The 18,425-nt window shown below is 37.8% G+C and overlaps 1 protein-coding gene across 4 annotated transcripts in view; it reads right to left on the bottom strand.

Moving 5' to 3' along the window:
* The window catches only part of RSPO3 (R-spondin 3), a 76,134-nt gene that overhangs the window by 37,972 nt on the left and 19,737 nt on the right, over positions 1–18,425 (bottom strand). For all 4 annotated transcript variants that reach the window (XM_032484840.1, XM_032484841.1, XM_032484838.1 and 1 more), the window contains exons 2-3: positions 5,723–5,914; positions 4,024–4,170 (exon numbers count right to left, since the gene is read on the bottom strand). In XM_032484840.1, the coding sequence (XP_032340731.1) occupies positions 4,024–4,170; positions 5,723–5,914 (339 nt within the window). The remainder of the gene's footprint in view (positions 1–4,023; positions 4,171–5,722; positions 5,915–18,425) is intronic.

The raw sequence follows: 18,425 nt of genomic DNA, 5'->3' as shown, positions 1-18,425 counted from the left end.
TTCTGTGCTAGAGAATGGTTAAGCAAAATATGAATCCAGGTCCTTGGCCTCCAATTCACTGCCTTTTCTATTTCACATGCTGTTGAGTACTGAAGTATTATCCTTAATTAATGGGTGTGGATCAGCCATAGCAGCATCTAGGTTAAGTGAATTCCGGGTCAATTTCAGCTGATAAACTGCTTCTAAAATTCACTTGACCTGACTGATTTCTAGGATCAACTGATGTACCTTTTCTAAAGCTGCTTTTGTAGATTTTCCCCTTTTTCTGTATGTATTAATCTCTCTCTCTCTTTTTTTTTTTTCAATCTTGGTTTTCCAAGGTCTTAGATTTTTGTGCTTATCACAAAAATAAACATCTTATATTTGTGTTCATAGAACTTCCTAACTTAACAACAACTGGAACAGCTTGCAATAGTAATTCTTTCATATGATATGACTCTCTTTCCACAAAACAAATTTCCAGTAACCTTTCTTACTGCCTTCTGATTTAAAGAATCCTTATTTTAGAGCAGAATACTATTTTTCATACAAGCTTAAGAAATATAATCTAAACATTTTTGAAGTTTAAAATTATTCATCGTACATTATTTTCACATTTTTTTTCAGTCGCTTTCAGGTATCTGAATGCAAAACAGAGTTAAATGGAAATGATTAGATGAGTGAGTATAAGTTTCTATGAACTTACATGAACTTTACTGAACCACTTTCAAAAAGAGTCTTCATGCTCAGTTATACCATTATAATTTTGGTTAAAGAGTAGGGAAATCAAGTCACTTAATGATATAATCCCTTGCTAGTTAAGGTCATATCTCTGATCCCGATAAATATTAGTCATTAAAAAGCAGGCAATCTTGAGCACATACAATTAAAAACACTTCCAAGAAAGCAAATGGAAAAATAAAAATCCAAATTTGTAAGCTGTAACTCTGTCCAGGATTCATTTAAAGCCAGAAATATGAGAACTAAATTAGAAAAATTATATGATGTAGAAATGACCAAAACGTTGGTTCTTTTTCGTAAGCGCAAAGGTGGTCTAGGCAAATGTTATGTCTAAGCTAGGCTTCAGAAAAACAGATCTTACAAATTACAACCTAGGTAGCTATGAGTCTTTAGTCAGAGGATGAATAGTTCTAAAAAATGAAATTTTAATGACAATCTTAGATTATTCCATTGAAGAAGAAGAAGATGGAAATATATTCAAAACTAATGAGTGCAGATAATCAAGAGCTCTAATAAGATGGGGCAGTTTAAAAGCCCTGAAAGGAGGAGAATTTTTCTTTGCAAAAGACTAGAGTCTTTTGTGAACCTTTAATGTTAGTGTCCAAAACATATTTCTGGGGAAAAAAAAAGGAAATTCTGCAAAGACAACAGAAAAGGATGATTAAAGTCATATAAAATTGTCATTAAATGAACAATGTAGAACTGGAACACCCTTTGTTAAGAAGTAATTAAGAAAAACTAGAACTGTTCAACTTCTGTATTTCTTCTATCTGTTGTATTAAGAACAATCTTAACATTGGAAATGTTTAACTGTTCACTAATGAAACAAGTGTCTCAAAAATGTAATTAGCTCCTTGTCCCTGGAAGTGTTCATGCTGTGGCTGATCATCAGCCTGGAATGCTGTAAAAGGGATTCTTGAACGGGGAGAAAATTTGAATTGGCTCTTCCGCCAGTAGTGGTCTCACCCCAACACGATTTGTGTGTTCTCATCCTTGCTGACTGACTGCATGGTTCCAGAGAGAACCACTGCAGGGCCGTCTACTTCGCTGCTCACTGTTTGGAGCTTGGTATCTTCCCTCTGTGACTACTTGAGCAAGGCCAGCTCTCCAAGAAGAGCAATGAGGATGACAGAATGACAGTGTAGAAAGGAAGCAAATATCTGGAGCACAAAGTGGAAGAAAATGTGTTCTCCTATAAAACTGGATTCCACTGCCATTAATGCTTAATTCGACCTGCAAAGCATGGGGAGTGGATATGTAGTGACCTAAGCCTTTCACCCTAGCTCTGTGTGAGGGGGGTGTCTTCTCTGTTTATGACACGTTCTCTCAATTTAAAATCTGAGTAAGAAGCAAGTCATACAGGATAGATTTTAGCAAAAAGAGAGTCATCTTCTTCAACCTCTGCCCTAGAGAGCTAGGGTTGAGGTACTAATTATAGCACTGACAATAGCACAACACAATAACACTGTGTCCTTGGGATCACCGTTTCCGCTCTCTGGGTCCTCGTTAAAGGAATAGGCTTTAATGCTCCTTGGTGATAATCAAGCAGGTCATCATCTTTCATAAAATTCTGAGGCAAGCCCATGGGCATGGCCCACACCATGCTCGGGAGGCACCTCTTACAGAGAAAGCAACAAGAGCCAGCCCGGAACTAAAGCTGCCGATTTGCCTGTTCCTATGTCCTAGGTCATTTATACCTCTCCGTTCTGTGAGCCAGATTCACTAACTGGCTTTTAGATTGCTAACCCCTATTCTAAAATATATAAATTTATTAAATTTGATTGTGTTACAAAATAATCTTTGTCTGAACAGTAGTATGAATTACCGGTAAGCTTGAATAGCTGTTCCAGCAGCTCCAGGTGTTAAATGCTCTTTCTGACAGGAAAGCACGAACACATTTAAGATAAATGGCCTCTGAAGACTTTTAACAACTGAGAAAATCTGAACATTTGTCCCTTTCCCGGGTGGGACGATACCACAAACTCTCTGCAGCTCATCCTGAATGTCTGTCCTTGCATATTCCACAGAACTGTTTCCTATTTTCTCCACAGTTTGGAACCTATTACCTCTAATCGTCAGCCCTCAGGATCTACAGAGAGATGAACTTCAAGTGCTTTCTCATGCACCTTTTACCCTGTTTGCTAAGTTATTTTCCTGTGTTTTTAGTGACTAGAGGAAAAAAAAAAAAAAAAAGACTGAACCAAATTGAGCCATGAACTGTTTCAGGAAAGCTTTCCAGATGCTTCTGAAATTATCTTTAAAATATCATCTATTTGTTTCATTCCCGCAAAAACTTTGTTTAGAAATAAGAGTCTCATGTGGACGTGAAGTGGTTAAACTTCCCCTTCGGAGTTATTACTCCAGTTCTGTAGATTCTAGTGGGTCTGTCTGTGGGGACCCTAGGGGTGTCCTGGACACTATCTTGCACCGAATCAAGGGGACATTTGTGTTCATGTGCCAACATCAGTGCAGCATCAAAGGTTCTTGCAGCTCTTGCCCAGGGGATTCTGAGATTTAGTGTGAAGCCTCCCCATTTGGTTTAGCATCTGCTCCCCAACTGTTCATCAAACTCGTAGCTGTGGTAGCTGCATACCATTTAAAAGAGGAAAAATATAGCCTGACAGTGATCCGTTATTTAGACAAACAACTTGTCTGAGGAACCTCTCCTCCAGGAAACTCAGCCTGCAATAAATCAGATCCTGGGACTGTGTCCTTCTGTCAGTTTGAGTAAGTCCAAAATCCTCTCCTTGTTTCTGAAAACCTGGGCAAGCAGGGTATTTCAGCAAAGCAGTGTGAGAGAAGAAAACTGAGATTTTTTTTTTTAACCATATCAGATCCAGTTCTCTGAGTCTTTGATCCATCTACTAAGTAGTAATGGGATGTATTCAGAGAATATGTTTCCTCCTTTTGGAAAATCACTGGTTGACATTAGACCTAGGCGGGAACTTTAACCTAAGGTGGAAATGTAGTTCAAGATTAAATATGTAGGTACAGCTATAAATTACTATACATAAAATTTCATTAACTAATGAAAAGAAATAAATCTATCAGGATCAGAATAGTTGAAACAGTTATCGACAGTCCCTAAGAAATAATGGCGCACCCACAGGGTGTTGAATTTACTGTTACACATATTGAGTAAGGCTCATTAAGATGGCATCTTCGTGAAGAAGAGGGGAGAGCCTGTTAGAGGCAGTCCCTCCGGTGTCTGTGAGATGGGGCTTGGAGCATCACTCCCACGGAGACTGACATTATCATCTCAGGTGTTTCCCATCCCTCCTAAGCCTTAGCGCTCCTCCTCACCAATACTGACGCACTCCATGGTGTGGTTATTGGCTTCCAACCCTTCTGGGCAATTGTCAAGGCACTTTCCGAGGTGTAAGTAAAATCCACTTTTACACTTTGTGCAGAAATTTTTGTTGAAACAGGTATCACAGTCAGCTTTGCATTCTGAAAACGAAAAAAGAAAACAGAAACATGCTTTCATTACTTTCACTTAATGATTGTTGGTGCAGTTCTGTATGCTTACGACACAGGCACATGCAACTTTTGTGTCAAACACACATTTAGGGCTCAAAATTATTTGCCAAATTATATGATTCCTCCATCGTTGTTTAGTGGATGTACATCAGGTTTTGATTTCAAAACGATTGTACTTATTGCCTCATGAAAAAATTTTCGACAAGAATATTTATAAGACCAAGTGTCTATTTATATTAAATGACAGTGAAAATGTTTCATTAAAACTTTAATGAAATGGGCTAGGATGTTGCCTTTGTGCTGCTCTTGAGGCCTATTTGTTCATTCAACAAATATTTGATTGCCCATTCTGTGCTAAGCACTCTTCTAAGTATAGGTTGACAGCAGAGAGAGAAGGTCCATCCTTCACAAAGCTTGCATTCTAGGAGGAGAGATAACAATGGACAATAATGATGGCTCACCCTTATATGGTGATTACGATAAGTCAGACTCTGCTGCAAGTATTTTACAATATTAAGACATTTAAACCATACAATAACCCAATGCAGTAGCCCATATTATGACTTCCATTTTACAGATAAGGAAACTGATGCTCAGAAAAATTATGTAATTGGCTCAGGACACAGAGCAGCGTGGTTTTTTGAAACAGGCAGTGTGATTCCAGGGTGATAAGTACTCTGGAAAAAAAATGACAACAAAAACAAAAGGTAGGAAAAAGGGAGGAAAAATGACTGATAAGGGGAAGGGGTTGATGATTTTGGATAAGAGGTATAATGCCTCTCTGAGAAGGCGACATATGCACAGAATCTAGAATGAAAGGAGAGAGCCAGCCAAGCAAAGAGCTTCCCAAACTGCCGGGTGGTGAGCCTAGAACAGTCATTGCAAAAGCCCTGAGGTGGGAAGATCCTGCAAGAAGGCCAGTGAGGTTCGTGCAAAGTGGTCGAGGGCCAGCCGCAGGAGGCGAGTTTGGAGAGGAAGGCAGGGCTAGATGTGGTGTGTGATAGAGGAGTGACATTTTCTAATTTACATTTTGAAAGGTTACTGGGTCTGCAGTGTGGAAAGAAGACTTGCAGGGTCCAGGTGAGAAGTGATATGAGGGCGTTTTCAACATTTATTTCCAAGTGATCAGTAAGTGTTTCAGCTGCTGGACGGGAGTCCTTGGAGCAGAAGCAGCTGACGTGCTTCCTAAGTCACTGCACGCTTGCATTCCGTGATGGTGGTGGGGACTCGGGTGGCACTGGTTCCTGCAGCGCTTTTCTACAGGTTCAATAAATAATAGCCATGTTCTCGGGTTTTGTTTTTACAATGAAAAAAAAAAAATGCTCCTCAGAACTGGAGTGTTTTTCTTCAGTGGTAAAAATTTTCCTGCCCTAGAGATGAAGTCCAAGTATGCTTTAACCTAATTATCAGATAAATATTATTATTTACTTAACACTGAATATCACAAATACACTAGAGGCCATTTCAAATCTGGAAAGTACCCAAGGATGAGATAAAAACACAATTTTGTGTAGGCACTTACTTGTACACTTATTTATATCTGGATATCGAGTTCCATAATATCCACTTGGACACGAAGAGAGACACACTCCGATCTGCTTCATGCCAATTCTTTCCAGAACAAAAAATAGTTTGGGCTTACATGACAAACACCCATTGTAATCTGAACACGTTGCACAGCCTCCTTGGCAGCCTTGACTGACGTTAGGATGCACTAGGGGGACAAATGTAGAAAGACAAAAACAAAGGTTAAATCACCAGTGTAGAAGTTCAGTGACATTCTCTGGGCAGGACATACATTTTCTTTCATTCGCTTTCAATTTGGTGGCAATGGGTGAATAGGCTAGGAATCCTTCCCTCGCTTTTCAGTGATCTGGAATTTCCCTTTAATACATACATACGTTGGTTTTAATTCCAAAGTTCTTAAAATGTGAGCATTTGAAAAATAAGAATATATTGCCTCAAAATATTTATAGATAGTATATACCCAGCGGAAATATCCTCACTGAACTATCACCTTGGCAGATTAGAGACTGGGATATTTTGTGCTTGTTCGCTGATATCAATACACATTAGTTTTGCTTTTCACTTATGTGGTGGATGATAAGCTCAAGTCTCTAATTTCTTCAAGCAAAGGTGACAACATAGACTGGGGCTTAATTTGAGTAAGGACAGTATGTTCCAGGATATTTGTTTTTCAACTGTGGTCTATTAGAGAACACAATTTTACTCTTTGATCCAATGCGAATTAATTCTGCAACCATGTAGCTATTCAGCACCTTCCCTCTCTGCTAACTCTCTCCTGAAATATTTCTTCCATCACGAGTTTAATATTTTTCAGTTTAAATGGATATGATGGTGAAAATGTGAGGTTTATCTTACTAGCAGTTTAGATCACATGTGAGTATTTGTGATACTATTTAAAATAAGTTATATTCAACATTTGATCATTTAGGAGAGAGGCCTTATAGTTTCTATGCCCTCATCTTTCATTTACTTAAGTGAAGTGTATATTTGGTGAGGAAGTGACCAGTCCATACTAAGGGCTACTATTACAGATATTCCTAAGAATTTCAAGGTTTCTAAGAGTCACCAATGTGTGTGGTGAGACTACTCATTAGCATATTTGAGCAAATATAAACAAACATTTGGAATATTCATGTTTACTTGGGAGCTTCACAACTTTAACAAACCCTTTTGACGACTACCAACTGGTCGTGGACACGTACGTGAGAGCTGACAGAGAGCTGCTGACTGAGGTGTGTTTCTCGCTTATCTGGTGTTGAGGAGGAGTTCTTCTCTTAATGTCTTCTCTATTCCATTACAATATTGATAGCTTTATTGTCCCTTCAGAAATCCAGAAAGGAATGATCCTGACCCTTATGAGCAGCAAGGTTGATGCCCAAGAGTGCAAGTGCATCCCTGTGTATTTCTGACTTCCGTCGGTGATGGGAGAGACCTTGCTATTATTAAGCCTGTCTTCACAGGGATGTTTGATTATTGCTAAGTTCTCTACTGCAAAAATGAATCCCACCAGACTCAGCTAGAAGTGGTCCCCATAATCCCAATGAGCCTTACCACAGGGGTGCACGGGTTAGCTGCAGGTCAACTTGGTTGACCAGCATCCTCTGCTTAGAGGAAACCATCCCTGAATCAGCCACAGGAACCACAAGCAGCTCATTCTCATTCCAAGACGTTTTGTAAATAAGCTGAGGAAATGTGTGGGGGAAGGGAAGTCTGCTTTTCCTGTACATGCGCCTCTGTGGGGCGGGGCGGACATATAAAGTGGCACAGGAGGTTTAGACATTATAGGACCTGGGGGACTTGTCAGTGAATACTGCCTTCCAAGTAACAGGGTCATTTTTCTTGCCAGTAAGTCCAGCACCGGAGACTTGCAGAAAATGTGTACATCTTTTAAGAGGGGAAAGACTCTAAAAAAGAAAGGGGTGAAGAGTGCCCCATGTGTTCAGAATTTAACTGACCCATTTCAAAAAGCGAGAGGTGTAAAGACCTGTAAAACATTTTCATAAGAACTGTCTATGGAAAGGTAGACCTCAATTTGAAAGTAAGTCACTCCAAGCTCAGGGTAGAAAGTGACTCTGAATTTAAATTAAGATGGACTGGATTGGTCCACACCAGTCTATCTTTATCTCTGAAATGCAGTTGCTCAAAGGAAACACAATTGTAGTTTTAAGCCCCTTGAAATTTTTGTTAGTTATAACTTTAAATAAGATTAGTTATGAAAAGAAACATGATTCACATGTTCAGAGCCTCAAAAACTGATACACCTTAAAATAAATTTTATTTTAAAAATTGGGGGTTGAATGTTTGTAAACGTCTCCAAGAGAGGGGTCTGGTGGGTCCCATGACTGGTAACAGTTTCCCCCCAGATTATGAGATATGCCAAAGTATGTTGCTCAAGTCCCTCTTTAAAATTTTTACTGATGAACTATAGCACAGTCAACTCGTACACTATAGTACAATCATTCTTTTTGCTTGATTTTTTTTCATATTTTGCCATTTTAGACAAAAGCTTTTAACAAAATAGGTTTTGAAAAAGTAAAGAAGACATATGGTCCTCACTGGCAAAGAAAATTCCTGTTTGCCTTTAATCAGTATTTTGAATATGGGCTGGTACAAATATGGCAAACTTTGTCTCTTCAGGAAGGTTTAAGTATTATGCTGGGTGAAGCAAGAAGAATCGAGACTATGAAGCTCAGATTCCGTGATCCTAGATGTTTTTTTCAGTTGAGTGGTGTGGTGTTCGCTTTCTTGAATGCTGTATAAGGATCATCCAAATTAGGCAGCTAGTGTTACACAACTAGATACAGATTTCCCAAACTTCATCTTAAGGCAAGAGTTTTTACTTTTTATATGGAAACCACAGAAAACTTTGTTCTGGATTGACTGTAACAGTCCTTTCAGCCTTAAAATCTTACGATTCTAAAACAGAAAATAGACTTCTACTTTGTCATGCTACTTCTTTTTTTCCACTCTAATAATTAATAACTTTATTTTCTATTTCTGAATCACTTTTTTTTTCAAACAATGTTTTTGTACTATAATTTTATATGAACAGTGGAGGTGTGGGTGGCGGGGAGGTTTCACAGAATAGCTAACATTTGAACTTAATCTTAGAAGATGTGTTGAAGTTATCAGTACGTAAGCGGCTATGGCAGAGCTAGAGGAGGGAACACAACTACCTGTACCCAGAAGGAGCCTGGCACGAGGTCCACGTGACTGATGCTTAAGTAGACGTTAATGGAGATATGAGACATCAAGAAAGCTGAAAGCACAGGGTAGATCTAAACTATGGAACACGTTGTGGGCTCTGCCAAGGAAACTGTTCTGTAGATCTGGAGGACTTCAAGTTCGTGAGTGACATGATCATATTTGTATTAGAAAGGCAATTTACCTGGCAGCATTGCAGGCACAGAAATTAGGAGAAGATGAATGCAGTGATCAAGGTAAAGAGACTGATGATGGCTTAAAATATAGCAGAGGCAGTGTCATGTGGTAAGGAAGGGATGCATCATCCAATGCTTAGGAGACAGCATCAATCAAACATGCTGACCAACAGAATGTGAATTGAACGAGTAAGAGAATTTGAGGTGTGTTCTGAGTTCTAGTCAGAGAATAGAAAGGAGAGGGATGGCTGAAGAAAAGTCTGCAGTTGGAGGGTTGGGGCAAAGTACAGAGAATAAGATCTAAAAATTAAACATGGCTTGGGGTCATTGATTTTGCATACTTTATGAAATATCAAAAAATTGATGGTTAGTAGATGGAGCTTAATATGGTGATGGTTGCCAGAGATGTACATGAGAGTCCCTTAATTAGAGAAAACATCTTGAAAGGGGGAGGAGCTGAAGAATGCCAGAAGGGATAGTAGTCCAGATTAGGAAGAGAAAAAGGTGTATCATCAGCTTATTTGAGTAATACTTTGTATTTCCGTACCACTTTCGCTTTTGAAGCATGCATTTCATAGAAAGCTAAATTAACTGTAGTGACTGCTGTTAGTAAGGGTAGAAACTATCACAATTACTTATTCTGGAACCCCAAACCAAGACTCAAAGAAATGTTATAAACTACTGGACAAACAGTGAGTTTAGATCAAAAGTTAGAACCTAGATCTTTGATATCTGGTACTAATCTCTTTATGTATATGAGTAAATTTTAGATGTGCAACATGGGTAAATGTGAGTGGAAAAATGGCCAGAATTAATAAGAAATTTAAACTGGGACCTTCTGATTACAAATGTGTCAAGTACATGGTAAAATATGTATGTCTTTCCCTAAAATTGGGAAAGGGGGAAGTATGTTTCTTAACTTGTATATGAAAGTTAAGTATGAAAAGAGTATATCTTAATGCATAACTTAACCCAATTTTTAGTGTCTGAACTGTAACACTCCCTATGTGACTTCTATTTCTTCAGCTATTAAACAAGTCTTCCCACTATTTTTTTGTTTGATGATCTTGTGTAACATGCAACCATTCCTAAAGACTACTGTCATGAGAGTTAATTCAATTTTTTGATAAAACATCCAGAACATAGAGTTTTAAATGGTACTAGAGTGTCTAGTAAATACACAACCTTTGTTATTTTCAGTGTTTATGCTATACCAAACCAACTGCAGCATTGGAATCTAAGTTCTGTTTCTGTAACAACTTAAGTTTAGCTTCAAGGATTTGTCTTACCTTAATGCCTTTCTTAAAGCCCAACTGCAAATACCAACATCTATTGTAAATTACTATGCAGAAGAAATCCATTACTGCAGCTGGCAGTTACCTCTGATGGTTGGTTATTTGTGGTTAGAGAATTTCCAGAAGTACAAAATTTAGCAGACTTTAGGTTTAAAACAAGTTTGACTAAGTTCAAAGGAAGTGCTAAGCCCATGAAAGTAACATTGATTTTATAATTCAGATAATCAAAAGGTAAATACATTAACAAATTTGATAAAATGTATTTTTAACCAATGAAACATACCGATTCTCCCTAAAGAATTCTTGTCTCCCCAAAATTCACTGTATGCTTCTCTCTGTGTAGTGGCCTTGGGAGACAGGGTAAGGAGAAGAGACCAATGGAATTCTACAAAGTTATTTTACAAATATCCTTTCTGCTATCTCCTCTCTTTTTACAAGGATGTTCACATTGACTGGAAGCCTCTTGAAGGCAGAAGCCTAATTGGTCTTGAGAATTTCTTCATAGTTTTCTTGATAATTCTCAGCTTCTACACAGGGTAGCAGCTTATTGAATAGATTCTCAATAAAGAGTTTTTGATTATTGAATGGATGAAGGCAATAAATAGAAAAGATAAGCCATTTATTTTTGTTTTTTTTTAAAATAATAAAGATGTCAAAGCAGTAAATATTTAACACAATGTATAATAACTGATTTTAAGTGAACTGTGCCTATGAACATCTGGTAAAGAAATCAGTTTCATATCACATACATTTTGAGGATGCTTAATTATGAAATAAATTATTCAAAATAAAATAATGAAAGCTTTTCTAGGTGCCATTTACTTTAGTTATCCATTCAACTAGAGAAAATGTAGGTTTTTTTCTTGCCTAAGTTAGGACAGTACATTTCTATCATATCTTGGGAGTAGATTTTTGTTATAGAGTCATTTTTAAGTTAATGTAATGTTTTGGTTATAGAAGAAGATGTTTCATGTTTCCTCTGGAATGTTTGGCAATATTCACTTTAAGAAAAATCTAATGTTAAAAATTTGAATAACTTGGCAGTCCCTTTCAAATTCTATTGAATCAACCACAGAAAATGTTAAGAGTCAATGTTTCTTATTCATTCATAAGTTAAAGCTTCCAGGGCAGCACTGACAATGACTGTATCTTTAGAACCATTTGAGCAACTTGGGAGTATTAGGTATAGAAGCAAAATATCAAAAGCTGTGTGAATAAATATAATCACTTATTGGTATACAACACTCCTTTACATTTTTTAAGCAATGTACCTGGGTGAATAGAAGTCTATCATAGTCCTCCATTATTATTTTTGACAAATAATTTGCTGAAAGAGCCATATGTTTATATATATACAAATATAGACTTCGCTGTTTCTGAAATACTGTGTAACTTCTGATGATTTTAATGCTTTCATATACCAATGTTTTAATCACTAAATGAATTAAAATTCACCTATGCTATGCATTTATTTATTTGCTTAATTTATTTTTTAATTGAAGTATAGTCAGTTACAATGTGTTAATTTCTGGTGTATAGCACAATGTCTCAGTCATGAATATATATACGTATATTCATTTTCATATTCTTTTTCATTAAAGATTATTATAAGACATTGAGTATAGTTTCCTGTGCTTTACAGAAGAAATTTTTAAATCTATTTTTATATATAGTGGCTAACATTTGCAAATCTCAAACTCTCAAATTTATCCCTTCCCACCCCTTTTCTCCTGGTAACCATAAGATTGTTTACTATGTCTACAAGTCTGTTTCTGTTTTGTCAATGAGTTCATTAATGTCCTCTTTTTTTCTTTTTTTTTCAGATTCCACGTATGAGTGATATCATATGGTATTTTTCTTTCTCTTTCTGGTTTACACCACTTAGAATGATGATCTCTAGGTCCATCCACGTTGCTGCAAAAGGCATTATTTTATTGTTTTTTATGGTTCAGTAGTATTCCATTGTATAAATATACCATATCTTCTTTGTCCAGTCATCTGTCAATGGACATTTAGGTTGCTTCTATGTCTTGGCTATTGTACATACTGCTGTTATGAATTCTGGAGTCCATATATTTTTTCAAATTAGAGTTCCCGCTGGATATATGCCCAGGAGTGAGATAGCTGGATCATATGGTAAGTCTATTTTTAGTTTTTTGAGGAATCTCCATACTATTTTCCATAATGGCTGCACCCAACTACATTCTCACCAACAGTGTAGGAGGGTTCCCTTTTTGCTATAACCCTTTCTAGCACTTATCGTTCATGGGCTTTTTAATAACAGCCATTCTGTCACCTATGCTATTTAAATATACATATGTACACATGTTTGTGTGTGTGTGTGTGTATATTAGACACATGGCACCCACACATTTCTATCTGATCTTTAATCAAAATCAATAGCACAGACATTAATTGACTTGAAGTAGTTAAGATAATAGAGTCTGTTGCATTTTTTGTGCTAGTGAATCAACTTCCAAAACTTTGAAAGTTCGTGCCCAGACCAATGGGTTCACAAAATTCCTAACAGTCTCAGAGAGGAATGTATTCACCAGCTGCTGAATACTGCCCAGTTAGGGCTCCACCATTATTATGTGGGGAAACATACTGTTTTTAATGGAAACTATTTCTTTGAAAACTTGGAAAGTCTTTCTCTTTCTCTTACTGAATAATAATTTCCTGAAGGGAGTCTAATATTTATATTCTATAAATACTTTAAAATAAAACCACAGCAATAAAACAGACCTAACATTAAGTAGCAATTAGCTAGACTTTCCACTAAAATCAAGCCAGCTCAAAATATTAAGAATATGGCTAGCAAATGATGGCAGATATAGAATTCCCGAAATCTAAGATATAATGATTATTCAGAACTAGATGCCAACTTGGTGGCCAATGGCTGTGCTTTGCCTATCCACAAGCTATAGAATCAGAACTAGAAGTGAAAGATGAAAATGGGTTGTATCGTGTGTGTGTGTGTGTGTGTGTGTGTGTATACATATACATATACATATACATATACATATACATATATATATATATAATATATATAGTTGAGATTACTAAAGGTTTTAACAAAAATTTCTGATAACTCACTATGTGCCCAACACTACACATGTGCAGAAAACATAAGGGTGAATAAGACATCTGGTTCCCAATCTCACGATGTTAATCAGTTAATAAGGAAGTGAATCAAAAATGAAATGGTTAAAGATTGTGATGAGTGTTGTGAAGGAAATAAACAGATAGGTAAGGCAGAGAATATCTCTGGGGAGCTACTTGAAATATGGTGGTCAGGAAAGGCCCCTTTCAGAGGTTTATCCTTTAGCTGAGACCTGGAGAATGAGGAGGACTCAGCCACACTCTCCTGAGGGAGAGGACTCCAGGTGGAGCAGCAGCTGGTGCAAAGATTTCAAGGCTGTAGGAAGGAACTGGGCATGAGGAACATCACATGGGGGGACGAATAAAGCTGCAGCACTGTGAGTGGTAAGAGATGAGGTTAGAGAAGCAGGTTAGAGCTATATCCTACAGACCTTTGTGGCCAAAGCAAATAGCTGGGACTATCTACCAAGTGCCTTTAGACTCTGCACTGCTAAGCAGATATTGAAAGAAGGAAAGGAAAGAACACATTTTGCCTGATTTAGTTATTCACTTTGATTTTTGCTAGTTTTATGAGTGATGGAAAAGAACGAGCATCTTGTATTCCATGAAAACATGTTTTCCTCTTGGGAGTGGGGGTAGGTAATTAGGTATTAGTAATTTCTTGGTTTTTTTAGAGGAGGTACTGGGGATTGAACCCAGGACCTTGTACATGTGCTCTATCACTTGAGCTATACCCCACAAAAACATGTTTTCTTAATAAATTTTATATTAGAGGATAATGTTCTAACTAGCCACAACTTGGGAATTTATATTCAGATTCTAATCCTTGATGATACTGTGCATTGATCTACATGTATTTTGCTCTTGTGAACATATTGTTCCTCCTTTGTTCCTCCCATCTTCCTCTAGCAGTAATTTTAATTGCTTTGGGATTTTAACTTTTCATGATCTTTTACAGGACTGTGGGTGTTGGGGGCCATTGGTGGTGGTGAAAAGAAACAGGAAAGTTATGAAATCTATAAGACGTTATAAGAACAAATAAAAAAGAATAAAAGTAAAACATTTGGCAAACTTACTGTTTTTCTAAATTCTTGCCATTAGTGACACATTGATACGGTCTAAATAATGTAGAACAACAACCCTGTAGTTTTCATTTCTAATATAATCTTCCTTTTAAAATCTCAATATTATGCTCTTTTTTTTTTCCCCATTAAATGAGTTAACAACCTAAGGGCTAAATTCCAAGGTTGATTCTTCAAAAGTAGTGAAAACTGTATTAATTTTCCTGTGAGCTAACAGATAGCTATAGTTGATACTACTGTTGAGACTGCAACAAAAAACATTTGTAGAAGCAAAAATCATGTTTCTTTTTTCTGTCTACAAGTAGAAAATCTCATAAAGTTGATGCACTCTGCTACGGGTGTAAAATGCAAGGTACTGAATCAGCATCTCCAGTAGTTGCTAAGGGAGGGAGAGCTTCCCCTTCTCCAAGTGGCCATGTTCCCAAGTGGAGGTGAATAGAGGACAAGAGGGCGTGGATGGGGTAACAGAGACCCGGATCCTGTAGAGAGCCAGGACCTGTTGATGAGTTAGTGGGTGGTAATAACAGCGTTTTTCATGAGACAGATCCAACAGTGTTCATCCAACAGTGGGAATCATTATGTGCTCTGGGCTGGCTGGAAGAACCATTCCTTTTTTTTTTTTTTTTTTTTTTAGGAGAGAATTAATTAGAAATCAACATAAACAGAAAATGTGATAGTTTCATGGTAATGAATCTGCATGGGTGTGATTCCATAACTACGAAGTTTGCATTCTTGAATGAAACAAACTTCAGTTTGTGCTTAAAACAAACTCCACTTTGTTATTATGAGTAAACTTGGATCTTCTTGCCACATAGCAAACTAAAGCAGCATATCTGATGGCTGAAGTCTTAGCATAAGCAAACAGCAGGCAAGGGATTTGTGGTATTTTAACAGGCACAAGAAGATGTGCAAATAGTGGGTATTCTATTAAATAACCTCAGTGTTATGTGTCACATCTAAAATCCTGAGCAGGAAAAAAATAAGTAGATTTTTCTCCTAGATTCACAAAATTGCTGACAGAACAGAAGGTCCTGACATGCACCTTTGTGAGTGTGATGCATTTTTGTACTTAGATGCATGGCTCACTGCATCACCACCTCGTTCAGAAATGGGCCTTACATACTTGCTAGAGGAGCACAGGAACCGGGCGGTGGAGAACTGGCTTTGGACCCGTCCAGAGTTCTGACATGTACTAGCTGAATAACCAGGAGGTACCTCTTCATCCAGCTGTTCATTTAAACAATTATGTTTTCTAACCAACCAGGCACTGTGCTGCTTGGTGGGCATCCAAAGATGAATAAAACCAATTATCTGTGTCAACGATTCACAGTCTGATTATTTATTTAGACAATAGTTGCTTAACCTCTTTGAGCCTATGCTTCCTCATTCATAACATGGGAACATCCACTCGATGACACTGGGGGGACTGAGTGAGATCATACGTAGGTACCTAGCACTCTGAAGTCACTCGTTACATGTCAGCGAGTGTAAGACATTCTGTTTTATCCAAGAAGCGTTAACCAGATCCTTATACTATTTCCACTCTTATTCAAGGCAGCTGGAAGCTTTAGTCAATAATCGCTCCTTAAAAACCTCCAAGCAAGGAGACAGAAGAAATTCGGAGAACCAAGGATTTACTAACAGACCCAGGGAGGGGCTACTTTTTAAGGAACCACAGAGACAGCTTGTAAAGGAGTATCAATGGTGGCCTCACACCACATTCTGAGCAGGAAGTCCTCTGGGACTCTAGCAACCCACTGAAGACAAGAACCTGCTTAAACAGATCAAAAGAGGCAAGGCATGCCATAGAGATGGTACCAGAATGGCACAGACAGCCTGCAGGTCCATGCCAGTGGCTGGAAATCTCTACTGTATGTGGAAATGACCTGGAGTGTTTGTCAGGTATGCAGATGCTCAGGTTTCACTCCAAAAAATTTTGATCCAGAAATAAAGAGGTGAGCCTAGGCAGATGCGTTTATAAGAAGCACCCCAGGTGAATGTGATGCAGGTCATACAAACATCACACATTCAATATCACGTCACTGCCATCTTCACAACCAAGTATTTGTTCAGTGATTAGTGGAGATACTCTACTAGGGACTGAGAGACAAAACATGGTCCCTGACTCAAGAAGTCTACAATACAGTTAGTAAAATAGTCTTTTTAGTGTCCAAGGGCTATACATACCTAGTTTAGAAATTTAGTGCTACCGAAATTAAAAGGTAGGAGCAATGACCAATGGCTGAGTTATCTGAAGACTACTGAGAGCAATTAGGAATAGTTATGGGACATGAGGGAAAATAACTTAGACAAATGGAAAGAGAGGGAATGTTACGAACAAGCATGTTTATGTAGGAATACAGAAAGAATATTTGGGAGGATGGTGAATATAAAACTGTGGAATTTTAAGGGATCTTAGAGCTCTTCCTTTGCTCTTAAATTTCAGATGAGAACACTCACGTCCTCACAGTTAACTAGCTTCCAGCTGATAGAATCATAAACCTTTGGAACTTTAGAGGGATTTAGTTCAAACAGCTTCCCCAGAACACTTAATCATGTCTAGAAAAATAAATCTTAAGATATCCGGGGGCAGCCAATATAATTATTTTACAGCATCTCCTCATATTGAACATCTTAAAACATCTCCCCATAGTGAATGTAAATCTGTCTTTCAGAAAGTTCTATTACCACAGAGCACTGCCAATCTGTGTTCTGTTTTCCTTACAGCAGTTCGTCAAACAATGCTTGATGCTTCAGATAGAAAGATGAATGAGATCTAGGAGCTCCAACTATGGTAAGAGACCATAAACAAGGTCAAGCCAGCATGGTAAACACTGTGTACCAGGCCAGGCAGAAAGGGAACGACTAACCACCTAGAAGCACCTACTTGGGAGACCTGACATTTGAACTGGATTTTGAGAAATAAGAAGAAACGCGGTAGGAGTTTGCATTTAATCTTACATGTAATTTGGAGGAACTGTTTATGGACAAATCAGTGACATGATCTAATTTGGTTTTAAGCAAATCTTTTCTGATGGTGAAAGAAAGAACCACTGAGGAGGAGACACTGAACATTGAGAGTTAGTAGGACATTGTGCTTTACAGCTAGCTTTGCTGTTAGGTGAATTAGAAGCACATTAACGGGATGCAAGAAGAGAACCTGGATTTTAAAGTTGTTTTCAAAGAAGCCTGGGCAGGATTGACGGAATTTGACAATCAATTTTTAGTGGGCAAATGAAGGAGTAATAAATGTTGGTTTGGGGGGGTTTCCGCCTTGGGTGACCAGACGTAAGATGATACAGTTAACTGAGATAAGGGGAGTCAGACATCCGAGTAGAAGGACAGGTGACTGAGGGGGGGAGAAAAGCAGGTAAAATGACTGCTTTATTTTGAGGTCCTGAAGCTTGGACTTGTCTTCTTCCCCTTTGTATCCTGAACACATAGGCACATTAACAGGTTCATCATAAACCATGAAGAATAAATAAACACCTTCATTTTATTTAAAAAAAAAAAAACCCCAAAAACCAAAAGCTGAGGTAATGGAGTTTTGGTAACTTGACAAGGATCACCTAGCATTAGTGGCAATCTTCAGGGTTTTGTTTGTTTGTTTGTTTGTTTGACTGGAATGTAAAATTTACGGAAAATAGATGGGAGAAAAAGTTAAAACTAAACATAAGGAGTATGAATAGCAGGACAGGGAATTGACCATGATGATAGTAAGGACACATCATGGTTTTGGAAGGTGATGGGGCTTTAGGAAAAGTTGTTCATGCATTATAGGGGCTCAGAAAAATGAAGCTGGGGGGATGCTTGTAGCCTAGCACCACATCTGGGCACAC

This window comes from Camelus ferus, chromosome 8 (genome assembly GCF_009834535.1).
Source record: "Camelus ferus isolate YT-003-E chromosome 8, BCGSAC_Cfer_1.0, whole genome shotgun sequence".
In the NCBI taxonomy this organism is placed as follows: Eukaryota; Metazoa; Chordata; class Mammalia; order Artiodactyla; family Camelidae; genus Camelus; species Camelus ferus.
This window is presented reverse-complemented; position numbering and strand designations above follow the sequence as displayed.